Source organism: Desmodus rotundus, chromosome 4 (assembly GCF_022682495.2).
Source record: "Desmodus rotundus isolate HL8 chromosome 4, HLdesRot8A.1, whole genome shotgun sequence".
NCBI lineage: Eukaryota > Metazoa > Chordata > Mammalia > Chiroptera > Phyllostomidae > Desmodus > Desmodus rotundus.
The window spans coordinates 25,499,661-25,523,552 of NC_071390.1; the positions used below are offsets into that span (position 1 = coordinate 25,499,661).

At 50.1% G+C, this 23,892-nt stretch overlaps 2 protein-coding genes across 2 annotated transcripts in view; both read left to right on the forward strand.

The window, feature by feature from the left end:
* Positions 1-3,168, forward strand: part of TLL2 (tolloid like 2) — a 120,593-nt gene extending 117,425 nt beyond the window's left edge. Inside the window, exons 20-21 of the mRNA XM_024563209.3 lie at positions 1,000-1,250; positions 2,775-3,168. Of these exons, the coding sequence (XP_024418977.2) occupies positions 1,000-1,250; positions 2,775-2,909 (386 nt within the window). The 3' untranslated portion in view covers positions 2,910-3,168. The remainder of the gene's footprint in view (positions 1-999; positions 1,251-2,774) is intronic.
* A 6,650-nt stretch (positions 3,169-9,818) lies between these two features.
* OPALIN (oligodendrocytic myelin paranodal and inner loop protein) lies at positions 9,819-21,816 on the forward strand. Its single transcript, XM_045197523.3, has 6 exons — positions 9,819-10,053; positions 12,510-12,545; positions 16,550-16,585; positions 17,776-17,895; positions 19,805-19,861; positions 21,365-21,816. Exons 1-6 carry the CDS (start codon positions 10,051-10,053, stop codon positions 21,539-21,541), a joined length of 429 nt encoding a protein of 142 aa, XP_045053458.2. The 5' UTR covers positions 9,819-10,050; the 3' UTR covers positions 21,542-21,816.
* The last annotated feature ends 2,076 nt before the right edge of the window (positions 21,817-23,892 follow it).

Below are 23,892 nucleotides of genomic sequence, written 5' to 3' on the forward strand. Positions count from 1 at the left end.
ACTGGGCTGCTGGTGCTCCCCGTGGCTAAGCCCAAGTGGAGGCAGAGGTCAAGGGGCCCACCCATGGTGACCTAGAGGTCTGCCTCCTATGGATGGAGAGGCAATCTGGCAGGAGGGAGGGAAGCCACCCTGCCCTGCTCTATGCCCATTCCACGGCCATCTAGGGGGTTGAAATTTCTCAGAGGCAGCTCACAACAAGAAGAAATTCTAAGCCAACTGGGCCTGAACAGCGCAGAAGCCACACTGTGGGGAGCTCCAGGCCCCTTGGGGGCATGGAGCACATGAGGATGGACAGTAAGGGGTTCGCACCTGGAGTTTCTGGTGCTTTGTAATCTCTGATCACCGTCATTTGTCCATTTGTATTTTGTGGCCTGTAGTGGCCTAGACACAAGATAGCACGGTGCCCAGGCCAGCCAGAGTTACGGTTCTAGTGAAAACCTCAGAAACCAGGGTACGGAATATAAAGTATGAGGCACAGCTCACTAGTGACACGCACAGGTCTGTCAGTCAGCACTGGGATCGCAGGAACCCCGCAGGTCTATTCGGAGGTTCCTTAGTGTCAGACTTTGCCAGAGGTTCTGGTGTGCTTTTGGTGCCCTCTGTTGGCAGAAATTACAAATTACAGTAAGCCCATTGGGCTGGTGTGAGCTCTTGGCAGATGCTTCTGGCATTTCCAGGGAGTTAAGTGGCTGATCCAGGCAGCCAGGTTGTTTGTTTGTTTGTTTTGTTTGTTTAGCAGTATGCTCGGATGTCCCCGGAGGCCTTATTTGGCTCACCCTGGGAACACGGGACCTTGGCTGGTAAGGGCCAATTTGGATCCCGCACTGAGCCCTGAGACTCAGTCATGGTCCTCTGTAGAGTGGGATGATGAGACTTGCCCCGCCTCTCCCACGGGGCACGCGGACTTTGCAGAGAAAGCTGGCCTGGGAAGGGGAGGCGGGGGCCGTGGCTGTGGGTTCTCTGTGCGGAGGGAGCATCCTGGTTCTCTCTGTGCTCCAGAGTGCGGGGGCAGGCTGAAGGCCGAAGTGCAGACCAAAGAGCTCTATTCCCACGCCCAGTTTGGGGACAACAACTACCCGAGCCAGGCCCGCTGCGACTGGGTGATTGTGGCGGAGGACGGCTACGGCGTGGAGCTGATATTCCGGACCTTTGAAGTGGAGGAGGAGGCGGACTGTGGCTACGACTACATGGAGGCCTACGACGGCTACGACAGCACAGCACCCAGGCTCGGCCGCTTCTGTGGCTCTGGGGTGAGTCCCAGGGTCGCTGGGCCCCAGGGGCGCAGGGGGATCACTCAGAGCATGCGTGGTGGACTCGAACCCACCTGGGGGTGAGCCCTAGCTCCCCTGCCACTTGCGGACACCAGCCAGGAGGCCTGTTCTGCTGGAACAGAGTGGGAAACTGGGAGAACAGTCCGAGAGGAGGTTGGGAGGGAGCCAGGACCCAATTCATAAAGGTCAGCCCCTGAAGAGCATTTTCCATTTAGAACTTGCTTCCTATTTTTGCAAAACCTACCCCCACCTCCATTTTTGTTTGGCTTTTAGGCTTTTAAATTTTCTAAATTATACTTTTGAATATCCCATATGTTTATAATTCTCTCCCCAAGCAAAACCAAATGCTTATGAAAACTATGAATCACCATCTTACCATAAAGACAAAGTTACGCTCAAGATCATCACTGTTTTTCTCACTATCACCTCTTTCCTGGGCCAGGGCGCTTCCTGTTCACTGCTTCCCCAGCACCTGACGTAGAGCCGGCCGAATAGCTGGTGTCCAGTGAAGGAGTCTGGGCCAGCAGCACAGTCCTGGTCCCACTCTGGCTGCATCAGGCCCGGTGCTGCCCACACCAGGCCCCCAGCCCTCTCCTTGTCTTACCTCCAGGGCTCATCACGCAAGCTTCTTTGCTATTGGTTGGACGCACAGCCAATCATTTTGGAGTCACTGGTGCTCCCTGTGCTAATTAGAACCTCCCACTGGCATTTACGTGTCTGAATAATTCCGTCTTCCAGCACCCTCCCAAAAAGAGCATATGACATGACCAGTGTAGTGCCTTCAACAGACAACATCTTTCAAACTGTGAGTCCAGATGCCAAGGAGAACCTGGGAGTGTCCAGGCCAGTGAAATCTGTGGGAAGTCCAGTTTGGTTCCACTAGAATCTGCTGCACAGCAGCCTCGGAACCGGGCTCCCAGTCATGGACCTCCTGGCAAAACCGTTCTGACAGGTGTACTGGCTCCATGTCACCTTCTGTCCTTGGACAGGATGCCGTCTAAAAATGCCTTTTGCTTTAGGTCTCCTGGGAGACACATCACAGTGCTGCCCCTACAGCTGGGTGTTTCTTGGTGCACGCTTTGCCATCAGAAAGGCCTGAGCTGGGTCCTGCCTAGTATGTGAACTTGAGTCTCAGTTCCCCAGGCATAAAGTGGAGATAGCACCTGCCTTGTAAAGTTTAGTGACATTTGCATGAGATAAGGTCCAAAAGCGTGTAGACCAGAGCCTGGCCCTTCTGTACACTGAATAAATTCTATGTGAGCTGGGTGTCTAGGGTTGTCTTTGGAAAAGCGAGGCCCTGGGAGCTCTCTGGAGCAGGATTTGCAATCTTTTCCTCCAAAAACGAGCTTGTTTTGATGCCCTTCAGTCCCTGGTGCCAGGGGTGCCTCATGGCAGCATCAGCCACCCTGTGTCTATGTGTAAGGTTCTGCCTCATGCTATTTTAAACTCCAACCACAGCCAACTGGCTTAAAGGCCCCTGCTCTTCCTCTCCCCCTCCCTCAGCCATTGGAAGAAATCTACTCCGCAGGGGACTCTCTGATGATCCGGTTCCACACGGACGACACCATCAACAAGAAAGGCTTCCAGGCCCGGTACACCAGCACCAAGTTCCAGGACGCCCTGCACATGAAGAAATAATGTGGATGCTCTCGAAAGACAGTGGCTGAGACGGTTTTTTATAAAAATAGCACCTTGTGAGTCTGCCCTAAAACAGTGTACAGTATTTTTCTCAAACAGAACCTCAAAATCTAGTCTTGGAGGTGTGTAAATGATGAAGTTTGGCCAACAAGGAAGAGAAAAGACGTTCCTTTGATTCCAGCTGCAACGTTATCTGTTGTGGACTTCTAAAGAAGATTAAGGTTTGAAGTCACTGATCATTCAAGCTGTGCCTGTTATTACCCATTGTCCTTGTCACTTGCTCCTATGGGGCGAAAGGCCAGCCCTTAGGACGGTCATCCCTCCATTTCTGGACGTGCTTCCCTAGGTGCCAGTAATGTGACCGTGTCCTGGAGACTCGGGCCGTCTTCCGTCTACACTGGGCAATGAGGGTGGAAGCCGGGCCATGGCTGGTTTGCTCCGTGGAGCTTTGGCTGGGGTTGTATTAAGCAGGAAACCTGAGAATATGGACACTGGAACTAAAACAGGCATTGCGGTCCACGGCACACGGAGGGAGCTTGAGTATGAGAATCGCGGTCACAAAGTTAGGAGACCACAAGCCTTTGTCTGTGTCATTGGCTCTCCCCGCCCCTGTGTTTTCCTTTATCCCTAATTGCATCAGAGGGCTAGGGCATCTGCAGTGAATTCCAGCAGGACATTTGCCGGTGAGGGCCCCCAGTTTGCCGAGAAGGAAACGTCCTGGCTCATTTTGATACTCCTTTGCTCTCTGACTTTGAGAAGACTCCACCTGCGCACCATGGGACTCCATGGGCTTAGAAGAACCTGCCTTCCTCCAGCTGTGGAGGCACCGGCTGTGGTTGACCTTGACTCTTTGACAACCAGTTCAAACTGCATTTGCAAGATGTGCAAAGACACTGTTGAAAACTGGTTAATTATAACTTATGGAAGAATCAACACCTTGTGGAACAAGTTAACCTTGTCTAACTCCTGTAACCAATCAGGTTAAAGACTGCATCGTTGACTCTGCTCAGACGGACCAGCATCCAATCACCAACTTGCAATCAGAATTCACCACACTTGGCACTTGTTCTAGAGAAGTGTAGAGGATGTTGTTTACATAATTTTAGAACCTCCGGGTAAACTTTACATAGCGAGGTAGTTTTGAATGGCATTTCATTAAGGCGTCTATGGGCATTATGAGCTAAAAGCTGTGGTATGTAGCTTTAAAAGAGTATTTATGTCGGGATAACTTTAAGTGATGTTTACATAGCCGTGAGTCCTGTTTGGTGGGTGTCGAACACAGGACAGAGCCCCAGAGGGTTTGCAGTGAGAGCGCAGACAGCTCCCGAGCACCGGAATTCCTTTGGGATGAATGAGCATTATTTTAACAAAGTATCTGCAAAAGGTTAAAGGTTATATTTTTTAAAGATCAGAATATGCCCCCAGAGGACTATGTCTAATTAAAATATTGCTGGGAGTAAAAAAGAAAGAAAGAAAGAATAATAGAAAGATAAGTGGAAAATGCATGGGAATATTTTTCCTTATAACAAAAAATCAAACTATTATTATGAATGATAATATATGTCTGTATATATATATGTGTGTATGTGTGTATGTATGGGAAGGATCAGCTGTCAGAGCCTTAAATCAGTGCAGGGTGATACCAGCTGGCCCACTGACCACAGCTTTACAGAGCCGGCCCTCCTGGACCTGCAACCTACTCGTGTCCTCTCCCCAGCTCTCTCTCGGCCTCCCTGGGCCCCGTGTGGAGGCTCTGCCTGCATTCTCGTGTTGTGACAGTGCAGACCCTGCCCCAGGAATCTTTGGTTCGGCAAATGCTGCAGCTTGTCTTGTGGTCCCTGTCTCACCTGCCTGTGAGGGGGGATTCCATTTCTCTGATTTCTGTATTTTTCTGAGGTTTTATTTTTGTCTCAGCTTATCTGTCCTAGTTAAAACTGGAATCAGGATACCTACAGTGGCCGTTAAGGGTCTCTCTCCAAAGGCATGAAAATTGTGTCCTTTCAATCTGTAGAGGTCTAAAAAAGACCAACGAATTCCCTGGAAAAGCGAGAGGGAGTCAGAAACAGCTTTGCCTCAGTAAATGCCCCCCACCCCCAGTGAAACAATGAGACTCATTTTTATCTTTTTAGTATGGGTATTTTAAAAAACACACAACTTCAACAATTATCAACCTATGGCAATCTGAAACAATGGGACTCTTATGAAAACCTTCAGCGAGGCCTTCTGGGAGTGATGTATTCCCAGCAAAGACAAGCTCTGATTCAGCCGGGGCTGGCCAGATCCCTGCCCTGGAAGCTCTCACTCAGGGGACTTATGCACAAAGGTGGCTCTGCAAGAGTCTGCACAGCTGGCTTCATGCAGAAAAGTCCCTTCAGCAGAAAGATCCAGGCCCCCTGCCCTGGCTCTTCCAAATGCTCAGTGACCTTCCTGCACATACCTGTGGGTGCAGAGGAAGGAGCCAGGGGACGGTGCTGCAGCCAGCGTGGTCCTTTAATTGGGTGCCGGGCCTTGGGGATGTCACAGAGCTCCAAGACTAGCTTCGGTTTAGAGAATTATCTTGACAACCTGATGAAATATTCAGGGTCTGGCTCTTCAGCTTGGTGCAATGCCAGTGTAATCTGGTCTAGCAGGAGCAAGAACCTGGGTCCCGGGACAGGGGAAGGGTGTGGAAGTAACTCCACCTGCAGGATTTCTCCCAACAGAGGATGTAAGTCTGTGCGTTGGTTCCCTGGAACTTCATTTTCTTCCAAAGTGAAGTTTCCTGTCACTCGTGAAATGTTCATGCTATTTAAATCATTTGTAAAATCTTGTTAACTAGCAGGGTCAGCCAGGGACTCGCCATGGATCTGGCCCCTTGGGGGAGTCTCCCGTAACTCCCGGTGTCGTCGTTCAGTCTGGGGACCTCTTCCCACGGCTCTGACAGGCGTCTTTCCAGTTTCCTCTGTAGACGGAACTTCTGAAAAAATTATCACAAATGCCTAGAAGTTTTCTGTAAAACAAAGACAAAAGGTTTAGAGTGTTACCTATAAACATACGGTACTTTTTATCTTGTGTAATTTTCCATTTCATGAAGTGTTGTCGGTCTCAAAGAGAAAGTGGAGAGGAGCAGACATGTCTCTGTCTAGAAGCCTTGTTTCATTAAAGAATGTGCATTGATTGACGTGTCCTGGGCTTACATAACCCGTTCCGGAGACGTTGGCCCTTGTGGTGGTGATTTCCTCCAACACCACAAGAACATGGGCAGCATAGAAAAAGGGGGCTCCTGCCCAGTGTCTGACTCCAGCACGGAGCTCCCTGTAGAGCCCAGAAAGTCACGAGCAAAAAGCTAAAGTGGCTTCAAAGTGGCCCCCTTTCTTGGACCCGAACAGGCCGGAAGTTTGACAACGTAATTACTATGGAGATGGTTGCTCCTACAAGGGCGTAGATGAGGGAGACGTCTGCCGTTTGTCCCTCAGCAGCTCTCTCCACTCGTCTCCCTGCAGTTTTGTGCCTGAGGACCTCATCTGACATTAACATTGAAGGCCATGGCTCCTAGAAGGTGACCTTTTCTCTCTGGGCTCTGGCAGCCGCTCCTTCCACTTGCCCCTTCAGGTCCAGGGGTGGTAAGGACACTCTGCTGGCCTAACCCTGGGGTGCTGCATTATTTGTCCCCCCCAGGGGACCTTTATAAATGGTCCTTTTAATAAGCCCCACCACCCTAGATACAGCAAATTGAGTGTATCACTCATTTCCTGTGGGGGCCCTGACAGGCAGAGGGTCTGACTCGAGGACAGAGACTGAGGACAGAGACTCCACCTAATCGAGAACAGACTTTGTAGGTTGACCAGATAGAGGAAGAGAATTTTAGGTATGTTGGAGTTTTGTGGGTCACATCAGGGAAGGGTAGTTAGTAAGGGACCATGTTTTTAAACACACTCAAAATTAATGCCAAACTATTTAACACAAGCCGGGTTTGTTCTAGCTGTACGGTGTCAGGGTTTTATGGCTTTTCTACCTTTTGTGGTCACAGGTACCTGAAGGATGATTCCCAGCTGCAAGGGTACGACGGCTTGATGCATCAGCGGGGTAAAGTAGCGTACGGGCAAAACACCCTCCAACGTCAGGGGCTTTACATAAGAAGGTTTGTTTCTTGTTCAGACTACGTACTCATTTCTAGTACCTGGCGGCTTTTCCAGGTCACCGTCAGCCAGGTCTGGGCTGGGCTGATGGCGCCTTGCTGGCCCCCAGGTCAGACAGAAAGACGGTGTGGAGGACCGTACACTGGCTCTCACAATGCCTGTGCGTGGTGTCTCATTTCCACCCACGTGTCACTGGCCGGAGCAACTCACCAGGCTGCTCCTGACTTCAGGCGAGGAGCGACTGAGCTAGAGATACCTGGTGGGCCCCCTCCCCCCAGGTGGGCCCCCACCCACCCCCCATGGCTTTCACCAAGACAGTCACGGACAGGGAAACGACCAGAGTGCTGCTGCTTAACACTTCCCGTCGTCGCTACTTCCTTACTGCCTTCTTAGATAAAGATTTTAGCAGTTAGAATAACGCCACCTATCATTTAGGATGGACCAGCTTTTAATTTTTAAATTCTTATTTACTTAAATCCTCACCTGAGGACATTTTTTCATTGCTGAGAGAGAGAGAGACATCTATTTGTTGCCTCTCGTTCATGCCCCAACCAGGGGTCAAACCCACAACCTGGGTTTGTGCCCTGACCGGGAATCAAACCTGCAACTTCTCAGTCTTTGAGATGAGGTTCCAGCCAACGGAGCCACACTGGCCAGGGCAGAGCAGACCAGCTTCTTAAACTGACCACCTGGCAAGCAAGCCATCAGTGTGCCTGGGCTTGTACAAATGTTAATGGTGGCATAATATCAGGGTCCCCACAGGAAATGGTGGCATAAATGATAAGAGAATCTCAGAATTGGTGGCTCTAACCTCCCACCCACTAAGGGCATTCCTTCTGCAATATCTCAGGAAATAATCCTCAGCCTACTACTTCTGGAGGCAGAGAGCCCACTCACTCCACCCGTGCCCCCTTCTTCAGGGGATGGTGCCAAGGTCCTTTTGTAGAACCAACACTTCTCACATTGGAGGGACCCACACTGGGCAGACTGCCAGCCTGGTGGCAGGTCCTCTGGGCACAAGACCCGAGCCAGACCGTAAGATCCTCTTCCTGGAACTGGAGTCTTGATTTAGGGGAAAGGGGCTGAAATATTTTGGAGCTCATTTCCCCGGGAGGATATCCGGAGCGGACCGTCTGGGAGGCGTCCCTGCTGCGGAAGCCTCAGGAGCGACGTGGCGCTGTCCTCCCCCAGCCCGGTTCCCTGCCTGAGCTCCACTACACCCGACCAGTTAACCCCTTCTTCTTAGTCAGAGCCTATTGTGATGCTTGTGGCCAGGGGCCCATGAGCTACCCAGGCATCTAGTCCAGGGCACCGATGACTAGAGGTCACAGCAATTCTTCCGAAGGACTGACATGTTCACTGGAGCAAGGGTCAGTGATCAGTGGGTGCCTAGCCAACAAAAAGTCAGAAAAGGACCTCTCTGGCCTCGCCCACCCACAGACAGCCTGGCCAGAGGGCTCTGGGACCATGAGCTGAAGTTCCTGGGTCCAGTTGTCTGGTGCAGGCGTGGTTCTAGGCCCACCGAGTGAAGTCTGAAGCGTAGTTTGTACCAGATGTGCCGATTTAGGTAGCCCAGTCACTGTCAACAGCACCGTCCCCATTTTACAGCTTGGGAGGGAGGCTGGAAGGAGTGACTTCCCTTGCCTACGACCACACCGCTTTCAGAAGGGTGGCCAAGGCTTTCAATGCAGACTTCTCTGGACTGCATCTCCATGGCACCTGGGTGCTGATAGATTCAGTTTAGGCATCACCTTGGGAACTAGAAACCCCATGAGGCAGAGACCATATCGGTCTCGTTCATGTCAGAGCCCCACTGCCTGCACCCCATACCCCAAATCTGTTTCTCGAGTATGGCCAGACAAAGCAAATGGGCCTCCTCTCCCTCTGAGAGTCAAACCCAGGGGTCGGCTTCACTCTGCGCTTTCCCTCACCTTCTCTCCCCTCCATTATCCCATGTACCACGCCTGCATCAGCCCCAGGGTTTTGCCTTTGCTGTTCCCTCTGCCTGGGACTCTCTTCTCATCTTTCACACACAGCTTGAATGTCCTCTCTCAGGACATCAACTGCTTCCGGGCCACTGCTCACTCCTCCTTTCCAGCCTGTTTGCTGCTCCACAGTGATGGCTGTCTGCCTGTCCTCGCTGGGACCTACAGTCCCTACGAGTTGGGGCCTCACTTGTCTCCATCACCATTTCTGAGAGCAGTGCCCAGAATAATGGAAGGTATCAAAAAGATTTGTTAATAGATGAAGAAATGCACTCATTTAAATGATCAAATTTATTGCTCCTAACCATTGTTTTGTTGGCACATGACTCCGACTCCTTCACTGTTTTAAAGAAGCGAACTCCTAGCAGAGAACTCATAAGAAATAAAAAGTGGCCCATGTCAACAGCCTCCTCCAGCTCTAGCAGGGTCCCCATCAGAGTGTGCGAACAGAAAGGGGTGAGGCCAAGCTCATCAGCAGGCAGCTCACTGGCCAGGGAGTGTGTTCCCTGTGGCCACTACAGTCCTGCCGCAAGCACAGAGCGGGTCCCCACCCCGTGTCCCAGGCATCCTCTGCAGGGATGCTGGGGACGTGCCAACTCCATCATGGCTGGGACGCGCTGCCGGCCGCCCGGGCGCCTCAGCCTCAGTCACCCATTGTTTCTAAAGAGCTCCCAGCTGCGGGAGCCTCTGAGCCCCCGGGCCAACTCCGGGTTCTTTCTGAGTTGGAGGTATTGCTGAGGAAGGGACCTGAGAAGCAAGAAGAGCAGGAAGTAAAGGCACAGAGGGTGGGTAACCCTGGCCACAAGCAGCGGCTGTGGAGCAGGGGACCATCTTCCCTGAGGGACGGGCCGAGGACTTGGCTACTCCCCTGACCATAAATGGCTTGGCCAGGGCTCTCTTAGAGCCACCTCTTGCCCTGTCACCCTTGCTCGCCCAGCTGGATGTCCCTACAAATGTGGAACACAAGCCAGTAACTCTGGAGAGACAGGAGCTTGCTGAGGACAAGCATTTGAGGAAGGTTCTCAGGAGGCCCTCGGAATGGTAAGCGACAGCCGGCACCTCTGGCTCAGCCTAACCTTCATTCTCTCTCCGCAAAAACAATTCCCAGGCTTTTAAAGCTCACATCTCTAATTCTCATGTAACATTTTCCTCGGTACAATAAAGTCAGGGGGACTGGTTTTAAATTATTTTCCTGTGTGCAAAATACTAATCATTTTTTGTAAAATTCTCACCAACTCTTTGCTGATCTCATCTTTTATCTTAATATTATGGTTTTGCCTGTAACATCCTGCGTACAGGAAGGGCACAAAGCAGATGTTTCAGCTAAATTCACTTCCCAGGTGCAGCAACGGGTCCAATCCTCGCCTTCATCCCTATTGTCCAGTCCGCCTTCTGCCCCCTGGTCAGCAACTTCCCACCTCTTTTTACTGACTTGCAAGCGTATTTGGTTGTGACTCACTCAGGTGAAGTGTGCTAAGTGAAGAGGGAAAACAGAAGAGGCTTCTGAGATTCCTGGTGAAAGGGATGATTAAAAGGGGTGGAATTCAGGCTTTGGAGTTTGGAGGATTTGCAGTCTGACCCAGCCTCTGCCACTTAGCAGCTGGTGGCCTGCAGAAGCCTACCTGGTCTCAGTCCCCGCACGCAGGACGTGGGGAGGAGAGCTCGCCCTTCACAGGTGTCTGACAGGGCGTAATTATCCCCCTCCCCCTCACAACAGCAACTTTACAACAAGAGCTACTCTCTTCTGACAAGAGACCCTAACGTGCCTTCAGAGCCGTCACGTAGGTATCATGTTGTGCTTAGACCAACGGTAAGTGCATCTGAGCAGCAAGTGTATTGTCCCAAATTGCAGTGCTTTGAATAAGGCTGCCCCACGTATGTGCTTCCGTCGGAAAAAGAGCTCCTGTGCATGTGGCTTCCTTGTGCCCGGCCCCGTGCTGCCCGCTCAGGAAGGATACGGCCCACGCGACCCGCACACACCTCGAGTGGTTTCTAGAGTGGACGGAGCTGCCCGGATGTTATGTCCTTTGCACTTATCCTGTGAGGTGGGCAGGGCAAGCTAATCATAGCCCCGTTGTGAGGATGGAAAGCCAGAACCTGGGAGAACAGAACTGTTGTGAGGAAGTGGAGACCAGAGAGCGTGAGTCACTTTTCCACGGCCACACAGCCACTCAGTGGCTCAGTCTGGACTCGGATCCAGATGAGGTGACTCCAAACCCAGAGTTGCCTCACCCTGCCCAGCTGCCTCTGAAGAACACTGCGTCAGATTCTCTCCACCCAGGTTCACGTGATGTTTTTCTCTCCGTGAGAACACTGTAGTGTGTTTCTACAACACATGAATGTTTCTCTGAGACCGGCCAAAGCCTTCGTCATCCAAATATTGATAAACAGCACGTGCAGTGGCCCGCAAATCGCTGCTCCTCCCGTCTGCTGGGCCCCAAAGGAAGCTTTGTGTTGAGCCTGCTGACGTCAGTGCCCAGCACGCACGGAGGAGATGAGGCTCTGGGCAGCTGTGGCCAGCGCGGTGACCAGCATCCTTGCAGTGTCTGTCGGCTCGGTTGGTGTTAGCAACCACCCACAGCGGTTTGGTCCCGTGAGCAAGAGGCCCCTGGACTGTGGTGGCCAAGTTGTTCCTCTTGCTCTGATGTCCTGGAACAGTGTCTTGGTCTTGGGAAGAGTAGCCTGGAAAGAGCGGCATTGATGAGCCCAAACTATAGTGACAAAAGATGAAGACGGGAGGGGGAAAGGGCCAGCGCAGGCCCTTGGCAGGGCCTGACCCAGGTAGTGGACACTGGGCAGGCTAACAATTCGGTGCCCGTTGAGCCCACGAACTTTAAATACTGACTCCATATGACGGGGGGAGGTGAGGCTGGGTGCTGAGTGGGGGAGGGTGGAGAAGGGTGAGCTTCCCTCTGTCGTCCTGACCAGCTTGGCTCCAGCCTCGAAACTGCTTTGGACTCAGCAAAAATGGCAGCCTTGTCTTTCTCAGGTTCTCTCACCTGGGCAGGGGATGCAAGGAGCAGGTGTCCTTTGCAGGTGCCTGGATGGGGGTCGGGGGGAGGGTTACTTCCTACCCAAGCAGCAAGTACCAAGTATTTCTAAATTCACACAGTTCCCTCCCTGAGAAGAAGTCTAGGGGGGGAAGAAACTGTTTTCAGCACTTTGCTGAATTTCTAGTGGTGTTTATATTGCCCCTGGGGATTGGGATCCCTCAGGCAATAGCCCTGCTGCCTGCCCCTTAGTCTGGCCCTGGTTGAGGACATGGGAGGGGAGAGGACGCAGGACAGCCCTGATGCTGAGGGCGGAGCCCGTGACCTCAGGCTCGTGGGCTCGCCTGCCCTCTCTTTGGGCCAAGATTGGGAGAGGACATGGGCGGACTGAGACTAAGGGGTCGCTGAGAGCTCTTAGAATCCGCCAGGGTCAGAGGCGTTGTGTGGAGAGGTCGGGGGCCTGGCTGACCATTCCCAGGGGCTTTAGAGTTTTGTTCTCCTTTGCAGAGTTTTTCACTGAACTTCACGTTGCCAGCCAACACGGTAAGTACAGCAGTCCCTGTTCATTCCCCCAAACACCGGGGCAGAACCGACCCGGGGCCCCAGAACACTGTCACAGAAACTCCATGTACAATGAGTCCAGCTCTCCAGGGGCACTTAGGAGGAGCTGCAGGCTGCCGAGAGAAAGTTTTTCAATGCTGAAAATTATAAACATAGTTTGAAAAGGAAAATGGCAAAAAAGAAGGAAACTTCACCTATGTTCCCATCAGCAGAAAATGTTATTCCCTCTAGTCCTGGGTGACTCTAGGGAAATGTTGACTTTGTACCACCGGGTTCTTACCCTACATGTAATTTTATGTAAATGTTTTCCCTCGGCCTTTATAACCACAACTGAGGTTGGCCGCATGATATTTCTTCAAGCAGACGGTTTCCTAGTTGCTTAATCATGAGTAGGAGTAGTTCTGTGATACATGCAGGTTGAGATGAATCCCCACCTGCACTGAAGATGACTTCTTTCTTGTATAGTCTAGAAGGGGACTTTGGGGTCAACGAGTGTGAGCACCTTATGGCGCTTGATTGCGACATTTAGCTGCAAGTGGAAAGAGCGACCTCAGTTGGTGGAGGCGTACCGTTCCCACCCGGACCTGCTCGCCCATCTCTGTTCTCCCGTCTGTGGGGATGACGCAGCCAGGGCTGTCTTCTCAGCAGTAGTGCTGCTGTGATTGAGTGAGGCAGTTTCCGGGCCCAGTTTTTAGTGGCTTTGGCCGCACCAAAAGTTTCTGATAAGTCGCACGGTTATTTGAAGAGAATAAACTGAATCTATCTGGTAAGAGGACACCTGAGCCAGGGCTCAGTCTCCTGTGACAGGAGGGCACCGTTCTGGAGAGCGGCAGGAAGGTACACAGCCTTGTCACTCACTGCCAGCCTCCTGCTGCCCCCTGCTGGCTGCCCTGGGGGTCTGTCCCCCGCCCCCCTCTCCTGGCACCTGCTGCACTCTCCTGGTGGGATCCTGCCTTCTGAACCTCCCTGACTTGCTCAGCTCCCTGCTTCAGCCTCTGCCTGTTGTTTGCTGACAAATTCCCCCCTCCCTCTCCTTAACTGTCAAAATCTTTTAGTACGGTCACTGATGGAACTTTCCCCCTTACTGCTTAAACTCAGCAGGTCTGTAAAGACCCCGGGTTCTGTCTTATCCCGGCTTGGCCCATCCTTAAAGGCAACTTGCCTGGGTCCCTGGCCCTAACACTGAATGTGCTACAGCCCAGGCAACCTCTCAGGAAAACCAGGACGGGCGGTCACGCCACCTGGCAGTTATGTCTCCACCACACGACGTCCCTTTTTGGTGCAGCTGCGTGCCAGTGCCCTGGGAAGGGGACAGCGGTAGACACCTGGCTCATCAGAGCCTCTGCGGGGAGTTGGGAACAGGGCAAGTTGGCCCCTGAACTGTCAAGTACAAAAAGTGAGTTTGGGTTTTGCAACAGCAGTTAAGAGCTTGGACCGGGGCCAGACCACTCGCCGCCTGCCACTCAGGGCTGTGTGACCTCACACAGGTTACTTCATTTCTCTGTGTCTCACTCTTCTGATCTGTAAAATGGGGGTCACCGTCGTCCTGCTTCCCTGGCTGTTGTGAAGAACAAATGAGTGGATACAGGAACCGCCCACGAACAGCCTGACACGTAGTGAGCACTCCACGAGCATCAGCTGGCATGACTGGCAGGTGCTCACGAGGCCAGGAAAGCTCACCTGCAGAGAGAAGAAGGAAGCATACAGACAGACAGACAGAGAGGAGCACAGGGGGAAGGCCATGTGCCCAGGAGCGATGGAGAGACCCCAGGAGGGATGGCTTTGGTCCTGACAAATTCCCAGTCTCTTAGTCCCTGAAGAAGCCAGATTCCTGCTGTTTGGGGGTTCCACAAAGTACCCCAGAATGCTTAGAGTCAACTCCTTTTGGGGAATCAAATCCAGCTGAAATGAGTTTCTGTAACCTGAAGATAGAATACCTTACCTGAAACGGTATTAGACTCTTACCACTACCTGGAGAAATGGAGCACTTTGGGCAAATACAGCACTAAGGTAATATGGGGGCGGGCGGGGTGGAGACTGTGTTTAGGTGAAACTGTAACCATGTAAGTACCAAATGTCAATGCCTCCCTTATCACGTTCCTCTTTTGATGGAAACTCCCCAGGCAAGAGACCTAGGCATGCAATTCAAACACCCAAGTTCTGGGTGGATTTATGGTTACCTATGGAACCATAGACAAACTCCTGTAACTTCTCTGAGATCTAATTCATTTTTTGTGAAATAGCGACAAAAATTGTCAAAGCCCCAACCCCAGGGACTCCAAAGTATCCATGAGGTCAACGAGAATATTAAATAAGCAACAGGGCTGACCAGAACTTTGCCCAGTTTAAAGGAGTAATGAAGTCTTACACTTAGAGGTGGGTACTAACATCCTATTTCATAGATGAAGGAATGAGACCCCTTAGCCTGTAACTGGAGACACTGCCATTCCACTCCAGGCCAGGAGCCCAGGACCCACACTCAACCTCACATGGCACCACTGAGCGTGGTGTACACAGGGTACGCTAATGCAGAACTTGGCTCCCTGAGCCTTACTGATCCAGGTGGGACTATTACTGAAATATCTCATAAAAGGGTGGGATCCAGTGCCCCTCCTTAAGTGGAGGTGTGAACCGGCACTCTGCAAGGCAATTCAATGTGGAATTAGCCCAGGAACATGGATCATTCCCAACTTCAGGTTCCCACAAAGGCATTGACTTCATCGCATGTTTGAACGCAGTAAGGCGTCTTTAAGGAGCCCACCTTCCACCAGACTGTATAATTTTCCCTCCAGCAGTGGGGACAGGTAGGCCCAAAGTGTTCTGGGAAGGACACGGGGACTTGGGACAAGAGAAAGCCTTTTGGATTTGTAAAAGGGTGTTAAGGCACATCCATGTGTGTAAATAACAAAGGCCTTACTGGAATTTCTGAATTCTCTCTCCTTGTGGATGAATTTCATTTCTTCTCTCTGGGAAACAGTCATTTAAGGTTCTGTGTGGCAGTCATGGTGTTACGGGAGACACCCTGGTTCTACTTGCTGACACAGTAAAGAATTACAGACCAGCAAGCCTATTGGCGTGCATGCGGTTTATTAGTGCTAGGTTCTCATGGGACAGCAACAGCAAGGGTGGCAAGAGCAGGGTGGCCAGAGACCGGGTGGCCAGGGCCCACTCCCCCACCCCCTGTGTGGCAAAAAGAGCCAAAAGAAGAGCGTGTGTCCTTTGTCCTGAGGACTTACATGGTTGGCGGGGTGAGGGTGAGGGAGTTACATATTGATTGACAGGTAAAGGTGGCAGCTTTCCCAGGGCGATGTCACTACCCAAATGTCGGTATGTGTGGGGTACGTTAGCCCGAATCCTTGTCTTGCTCCAGGCTCTCTTTGTTCATCTTGCATATCTGACAGGGGGCAGGCAGTTAACCAAAGTTGTTTCATGGGCTTTTTCTCTGGGCGTTGTAGACCACCCCCCTGCCAGGCCTTGGGATGAACACACAGTCTCAAGGTTTTCCTTTTCCCAGCTGGTGGCAATGATGCACACAGACTTTCAAGGGCTGCCCCCCACTCATCATAGTTCACCTGCGTGATTTGCGATGCCTGGCAGCCTTATCAAACCAGACTCAGGGCACCTGGGTCAACAGTGAGGCACGTCCTCCTTAGCTTTCAGCCTCCTGGATTAAGTTCTTTGTTAGATTGCAGTGGTGAGGGCCCTGCCTTTATGTCCCCCCTCTGGTCGCCCATTCCCAGCTGCTGCCTAAGTGTTAAAAGGTGTTGCCTGGCAACCAGGACGTAGCCACTGGCCAGCAACAGCAACGCAGTCTCTCAGCTCTTTCCATGCTGTCTCCTGCAACAGTGGTCATTTGTTGCTTTTAACAGGACGTTTAGCAGAGGGTGAACTTTAGGCATTAGAGGTTCACCTTTGACAGACTGGCCTGTGTGGTATTCACCCCACAGATTTGTTTTCTTAAGCTGTATGTTCTTTTCCCCACACAGACGTCCTCTCCAGTTGTTACAGGTGGGAAAGAAGCAGTAAGTATGTCGCTTAAATTTCGGGGCCTTGGTTTGGTCACTTATACAACAGGGATGAGAATGCTCTCCCCATCTTGCGCATTTGTTTGGAGGAGTAGATAAAGTTGACATGTGAACTGTTACCAAGCACAGAATCTGACTCAACTATTATTCTTATAATCAACTCAGCTCAGAAATGAGGGAGCGTGTGCAAATTACAGGTGCATTTCACAATGTGCTGAGCAAAAGAAGCTAAACATGCAGGTCCTGGACTGGCGTTCTGTTCCATGTGGTTTCGTGGTAGCGTGGTGAGAGGCTGTAGACACTGAGCTCTTGTTTTTATTCATCAGCCCACGGCGAGACTGGCTTCACTGCATTTTGTTTCACCACGTCCCAAGAAGCCAGCCAGGAAGTTTAGTGAGGACTTGCTGTACTTGCTTTCTCTGTGCATCTGGAGGATGCTGAAAAAAGACAAGTCTAATCTACGGCGATAGATTTCAAAATAGTCTTACACACAGGCTCACTAGAAGGGAGCATGAGGCGGCTTCTAGGGGGTTGGTAAAGTTCTGTATTTCGTCTGAATGCTGGTACATGGGTGGGTTCATCGTGTGAGAAGTCATCAGTCTATATATTTATGATGCATGTACTTTTCCTGTATTTATGTTATATATGAGAATCCCGTATTTATATGGATTCTGCAGATTATCTTTGATATTTCCAGATAACCTGCAAATCCAAAAACTTATGCGGCTATTTCCACTCATATCAAAACAAAATGAGAATTTGAAAATTAATTGGTTAATGCATTTAGTGCAAATAAATTTAAAACATTCACATCAAAATGGTGCGGGATATGAGAAAACCTTTAGCATTTTGCCAAACCAATAGGTAAAAATGGCATCTAATGGTTGCTTTGAGTTGTATCTCAGCTTTTCCAGCGTTGGTGAGAAATCTGTGCGTCTGTTCATCTTTGTTGCCCATTTTCCTACTGGATTGTCACCCTTTTCTAATTGACTTAAACTATGTAAATGAAATCCTATGAAAATGAGTCATTTGCCATGTAGACTGCAAACATTTTTCACAATATCTCATTACCCTTTTGATTTTGCATAACACTTAGGGTCCTTGAGGTTTTGGTGGCGTTTTATTTTTCATCGGTCGACCTTTCCTTGATTCCCAGAGAACCTGACTCTGCTTCTCTCTGTGGTCAGGACTGTGGGCCCTCGCTGGGACTCGCCGCCGGCATCCCGTCGCTGGTGGCCACCGCCCTGCTGGTAGCACTCCTGTTGACGCTGATTCACCGAAGAAGAAGCAGCAGCGAGTCCGCCGAGGTGACTAGCAGCTTCTCGGGGTGTGGGCGCGTTGGCAGGAAGAGGCATTTCAGTGAGCTGGCTTGTGGGCAGATGTGTCAGGACTTGTGTCTGCTTTCTGAGGACAAGGCAGTGGATGCTCCTGCACCTCAATTTCTTTATTTGTAATTTATTTTATTTTTATTTACTTACTTGTTTTTAAATACTTTATTTTTTAGAGAGAGAGGAAGGGAGGGAGAAAAGGATGGACAGAAACATCCATGTGTGGTTGCCTCTCAAGCTCCCCCGACCAGGGACCTGGCCTGCAACCCAGGCATGTGTCCTGACTGGGAATCGAACCAGCAATCTTTGGGTTCACAGGCTGGTACTCAACCCACTGAGCCACGCCAGCCAGGGCTCAATTTCTCATACTCATGCCATTACACTCCAGGCAGAGCTGCTTGGTCATATGGCCACAAGGACGGTGTTTGGGGTGACAAAGAGTAGTGGTGAGGAGGGGCCTTTTGTTGCCAAGGCAAACACCTGTCTATACAGTGGATGTTTTTTCTCAAGTTGACAGACAGAAGGACACAAGCTTCACAGAGAGGCTGGAGATAATCTTGGCAAAGGCAGGAGACACACAGGTGCTGAGGCAGGCGTGTGTCCAGAGTGTGTGGCTCTACTTCCCTTTGCCCATTTCCACATCTGAACGCACCTCAGTCACAAGGGAATCTGCCAACCCCACCCCTTCCAAATGCCAGATTGCTCTGGGAGCCACGTCAGGGCTCAAAGGCCGTCCAGAGCCACATCCAGCGAGGTCCCAGGGTTGTGCTACACTCTGTCACCTGGGCTCTGGGGTCTGATTCCGTCCCCCGTTCCTGAATGTTCCTGGTGCACTCACAGTGGTGAGCATTCCCGCGGAGGCGGAAAACCCAGGCTCCAGCCCTGGCTCTGCCGGGTTGTCATTTACCTGGTCCCAGACAAGGGACTTAACCTTTTCTGTGTGTTGATTAGGTCAACCCCATAGGAGTCATAAAAACTACCCTCCTACTTTAGGAGGCAGGCAACTTTGTGAGGACGAAATGAGATTGTGGCTGTAAAGATGTGTTGACAAGCTGTCGATTGTTACCATTAAGAAGTATTGTGGTTGCTGGTGGTGTGTTTTTATTTGGGCAATAGTTTTTCAACCTTCTGTGCATTTTAAAATCCTCTAGGAGGTTACAAAAATACCAGTCGCCAAAACCAATTGAATCAGTACCACTGGATAAGAGAGTTGTAGCATTGGCCTTTAAAAACACAACTTTTTATTATAAATAATTTTAAGCATATACTGAAGTAGAGAGAATAATATAATTAACTTGTCAATTCATGCAATTGTACTTGGTCTCTATTCCTACCCACTTCTCCACCCTGTCAATGCTGGATTATTTTGAAGTAATTCACAATGGTATTTTTGTTTATATTTTGGGAGGAGAGAGTTATTATCTGTTTGCTTATTTTGCTTTGTTTTCAAAGTTCTCTGGTGGTTATAATGTGATTGTAAACCTAAGTGTGAGCACCACTGATTTTAATCATGGTCATGTGCAAATTCTGTGACTCTTCCTTCCTCCCTTCCTTCCTCCCTCCCTCCCTCCCTTCCTCCCTCCCTCCCTTCCTCCCTCCCTCCCTCCCTCCCTCCCTTCCTCCCTCCCTTCCTTCCTTCCTCCCTCCCTTCCTTCCTCCATCCCTCCCTCCCTCCCTCCCTCCCTTCCTCCCTCCCTCCCTTCCTTCCTCCCTCCATCCCTCCCTTCCTCCCTCCCTCCCTCCCTCCCTCCCTCCCTCCCTCCCTTCCTCCCTCCCTCCCTCCCTCCCTCCCTTCCTCCCTCCCTCCCTCCCTCCCTTCCTCCCTTCCTTCCTCCCTTTCTCCCTTCCTTCATTCCTTCCTCCCTCCCTCCCTTCCTTTCCCACTTAGGAAAGTGAGAGGCCATGTGAAATTTCAGAAATTGATGACAACCCCAAGATAGCTGAGGTAAGAACTCTTGGCTGGAATCACTCTGTGTCATGGCACAGCACACAAACCTGGTGAAACCAGGGCATCGGAGTCATTTTCGCCGCAAGGGAAGCACCATGTGAGCGCCAGTGGGAGGAGATGGCCAAGGGAAGCTCAGAACCAAAGGAGGCTCTCGGTGTTTTTATTGGCTGGACAGGAATTCAGGGTTGATTCAATATTAGAAAATCAATTTAATATGATTTATTTTACTGACAAATTAAAAGAGAAAAATCGTGTGACCCTCTCAATAGGAAAAAAGGACTTCAAAAAAATGTAACAGTCATTTATGGTGTGAAAACTCTTAGCAACCTAAAGACACAATAGGAACTTTCTTAAATTGAATGGAGATATCTTTTTAAAAAATTACATCAAACATCATACCTAAGGGTAGATCATTAACGAATTCTCCTTAAAATCTGAAATAAACTAAGGACGCTCACTAGTACCACTTGGTCAATACTGAACTTTAGGTCCTAGCCAATGCAGGTGGATGAGAGAAAGAAGTAGGAAGTATGAGACTGAGAAAGAGGAAACAAAACCTTCATTATTTTCACATGATATGGTTATCTCGATAAATTGTTAGAATTATCCAGTGATTCGAATAAGTTCACTGGATACAAAATCAGTATACAAAAGTAATTTGCATTTCTAAAAATCAATAAGAATTAGAAAAAGTAAATTTTAAAAATACCATTTTGCAGTGGCAATAAAAATATGTATAGAATGCTGAGGAATAAATCTAAGAAAAACATATAATCCCTTTATGGAGGAAAACAAAACTTTAGTAAAAGATATTAAATAATGAGAATACTGATAGACACCATGCTCCTGGGCAGGGAAACTCAGTAGCTCAAAGGTGTCAAACAACCTGAAATTAGTCACCATAATAAATGTGATTTCAATATAAATCCCAACAAACTATTTTCATGGATCTTAAATAAGGTACTTCTAAAATCTATATTGGAGAAGGCAGAAAAAAGATTTAAAACATAATGATAAACGGATGGAATAGAAAACAAGTAGCAAGGTTCAAACACAATCATGTCAATATCCCATTAAATGTGGTTGATACAAATACCTCAATTAAAAGGCAGAGGTCTTCAGTTGGGTGTAAAGCCCAGATACGACTCTGTATTGCCTACTAAAACTCACTTTAAATATAAAGACACTAGCAGGTTAAGAGTAAAAGGATAGAAAAACTGACACCATGCTGACATTAAGCAAAAGAATGCTGAGTGGCCTGCAAACCCTCCCAGGGCAGCAAGCTCGGGCAGTTGTGGGCCGGTCCCTTTTTCTGTCTCTCAAGGACCCCTGTCCTTCCTGGCCTGACCTCCAGTGTCTTAAAAACTATGGTTTTAGATGGTTTGTCTGAATTTTGGTTGCAGTAGGTGGGAGGGTAAATCTGGTGGTTGTTTCTCCAACTTGGCCAGAAGCAGAAGTCTTTGCTGTATTTACTTTTTAAAACTTGTTTGTGTCCTCAAGAATCCTAGGAGAGCACCCACACGTGAGAAGGACCCAACGGGAGCAGAAGCAGCTCACATATACGTGAGGACAGTAGCAGGCAGTGAGGAGCCCGTGCAGGACACTCGCCGTCCTACGGCAGCAATGGAGAGAAGGAGGGGACTGTGGTGGCTCATACCCAGGCTGAGCCTGGAATGATGCGGCTCGGCCAAACAGCAGAACTGGAGCTGGAACAGAGCTGGAAACCCAGGGGTTTGTGCTTGGGGTGAGGAGAGATGCTACGCTGCTTCTTAACCAATCCAACTTTCATTGACAGATCTGGAAAACTTTCGGATGATTTGTCTCTTTTGGGGACAGATCTGACAAGGTTCATTCCTGCTCTCAGATCTGTGGTTTAATGAGCAGTGAAGCATCAGGTGACGTCTCTGTGCATCCGGAAGGAGCCCTGGGGCCCTGTTCCTGACCGCAGTGGGAATTTGCATGTGTGTGTGTGTGTGTGTGTGTGTGTGTGTGTGTGACTTTGGGAAAGGGGCTTGATATCCGAGTGTCTTGTCTTCTCATCTTTTTTCACATCCTGTTTCTCAAAAAGCCATCAGACCTGGCTTCCGTGGGAGGGTTGGCCAAGGCCAGCGTGGTATACAAATGAAGTTTAAATGGGGTGTACGAAGGGAAGCAGTCCCTTACTTCCAACATCTCATGGTAGAAGTCCTCTGGGGCCACACATGCCCCGGCCCCAGGGGCCCACGCGGTCAGGCCACTCGTCGCTCCCTCGTGTGTGTGATCAGACAACGTTCAAGGAAGGTGGTTCTGCAGTGGGCTCTGTGTGTGTGGGCAGGGTGAACAGCGTGGGGGGGGGAGGCAGAGAAGTTCCAAATTATTGTCAGAAATGAGGCTATATCCATCTTGTGGAAGTAGAGAGAAAAGCCCAAGTTTGTGGACTTTTATGGGGGAAAACTCGTTGTGAAGAAGAGAGATCCAGAGGACTCTGAGTGCGTGACCTCCGGACCAAAGGGATGGGCCGAGGAGCAAGGTGTCTGCCATCTGACGGGAGCCTGTGGACAGTGACAGCCAGCCGGGGCCAGGCCTGTACCATCGATCGCTTCTGTGAGGAGGCCCCCAGGCATCCTGGCTGCCCCCACAGGGCCATTGCTCAGGAGAGGGCTGGGCCCCCTGATGGGAAAACTTGGGTCCCCATACCTCCGAGTCCTTCCACTGGCTCCACGAACCACCTCGATATACTGTGGGAACACACCTTCCTCGCACACGGCCCCTGGTTGCTCAGAAGCACACCCCTCTCCTTCAAATAACCAGGGACAGGTTCTACAAGCCCAGTCACTGCCGCATGCCCACCCATGCGTCGCAAAGCCCCTTGGGAAATTCAAGTTTACTCCAAGTCCCCTGGGTCCAGTCACCTTGACAAGCAGGTTTGGTCATTTTGTCTATACAATGAGGTGTGACTTACATTTTGGACCATTTACTTTAATTCCACTTACACTCCATTGCTTAAGATCTTTGTTTCCAATTGTCTCTACCAAACTAGCAAGGTTCATTATTTCTGTCATTTTTTTTTTTCTGCCACAGTGCACAGAATTTATTTTGGAATAAAGTGAGAAGTAAAACGTTTGCTCTTATGGACCTATAACGCGTCTGTGGTTTTTCTTTGCCCATACTAAAGAGCATGGCATTGGCCCTGGGGTTGGAATTAAGGTCACCCCTGGGGTATTCCTGGTGCTCTCCGCTGGGCCAACGACAGATGTTCGGTCCCTCACAGAGGACCGCCTGTGTTGTGAGGAAAGCGCTGAGATGGGAAGTCAGAAGCTCTGGCTCCCCAACCCACCGCTGGTTCAGGGGCGCCCTGGGGCCGGTTGCACAGTGTGTTTCGGTCTCATTTTTTTCACATATCATCTGGTTTGGGGATTGGCTTGTAAGGTTACATCTCCCCAACTCAAACATCCTGCCTTTATTTTTCCAAAGCCCACAAAGTTAGTCCTCCCCTTCCACCTCCCTTCTCAGATTTCTGTATCCTCTGAGGTCTCTCTCAGAGCTCTCAGCTTTGCAGGTGGAGAGAGAGGTTTATTTCTCTTGCATTCTGCCAATAAATAATAGTTTTGTGTAGCTTTCCTTCTGGCATTCATCTTGTAACATTGTAATGTCAATTGAAGATGAAAAAAAATCAATGAGTAACTTTGAAGCATTGATTATTCAGACAGTCTTCGCACTCCCACCACGCTAGGGAGCTTTATCAATTAGCGCATGAGTCAGTGTAACAAATACTCATGGTTGCCCTCGTATGTCAGATGGTCTGCCAGGACCTATGACGACATGGGGGACATCAGAACAAAGCTAAAGGCCACTGGGCTTTCTGGAGATGTCTCTCCATCCAAATGAACATGGAACCTCCTATCCACTGAAGGAAACACTACCAGGAAAGCTTTCACCGAGACGTTTTCCCTCTAGGCTCAAAGACAGAAAATAGGCGCTCTCTCGGGTGTAGGTGTTACCACTCCCATTTTACAGGTAGGGAAAATAAGGCTCTACGAGGCAATTTT

Excerpts from the sequence above, each read along its gene's own strand:
- OPALIN (XM_045197523.3), top strand. Across the intron at positions 12,546-16,549 it reads TCACGTTGCCAGCCAACACG|ACGTCCTCTCCAGTTGTTAC; the intron begins GTAAGTACAGCA and ends TTCCCCACACAG. Across the intron at positions 16,586-17,775 it reads TTACAGGTGGGAAAGAAGCA|GACTGTGGGCCCTCGCTGGG; the intron begins GTAAGTATGTCG and ends CTCTGTGGTCAG.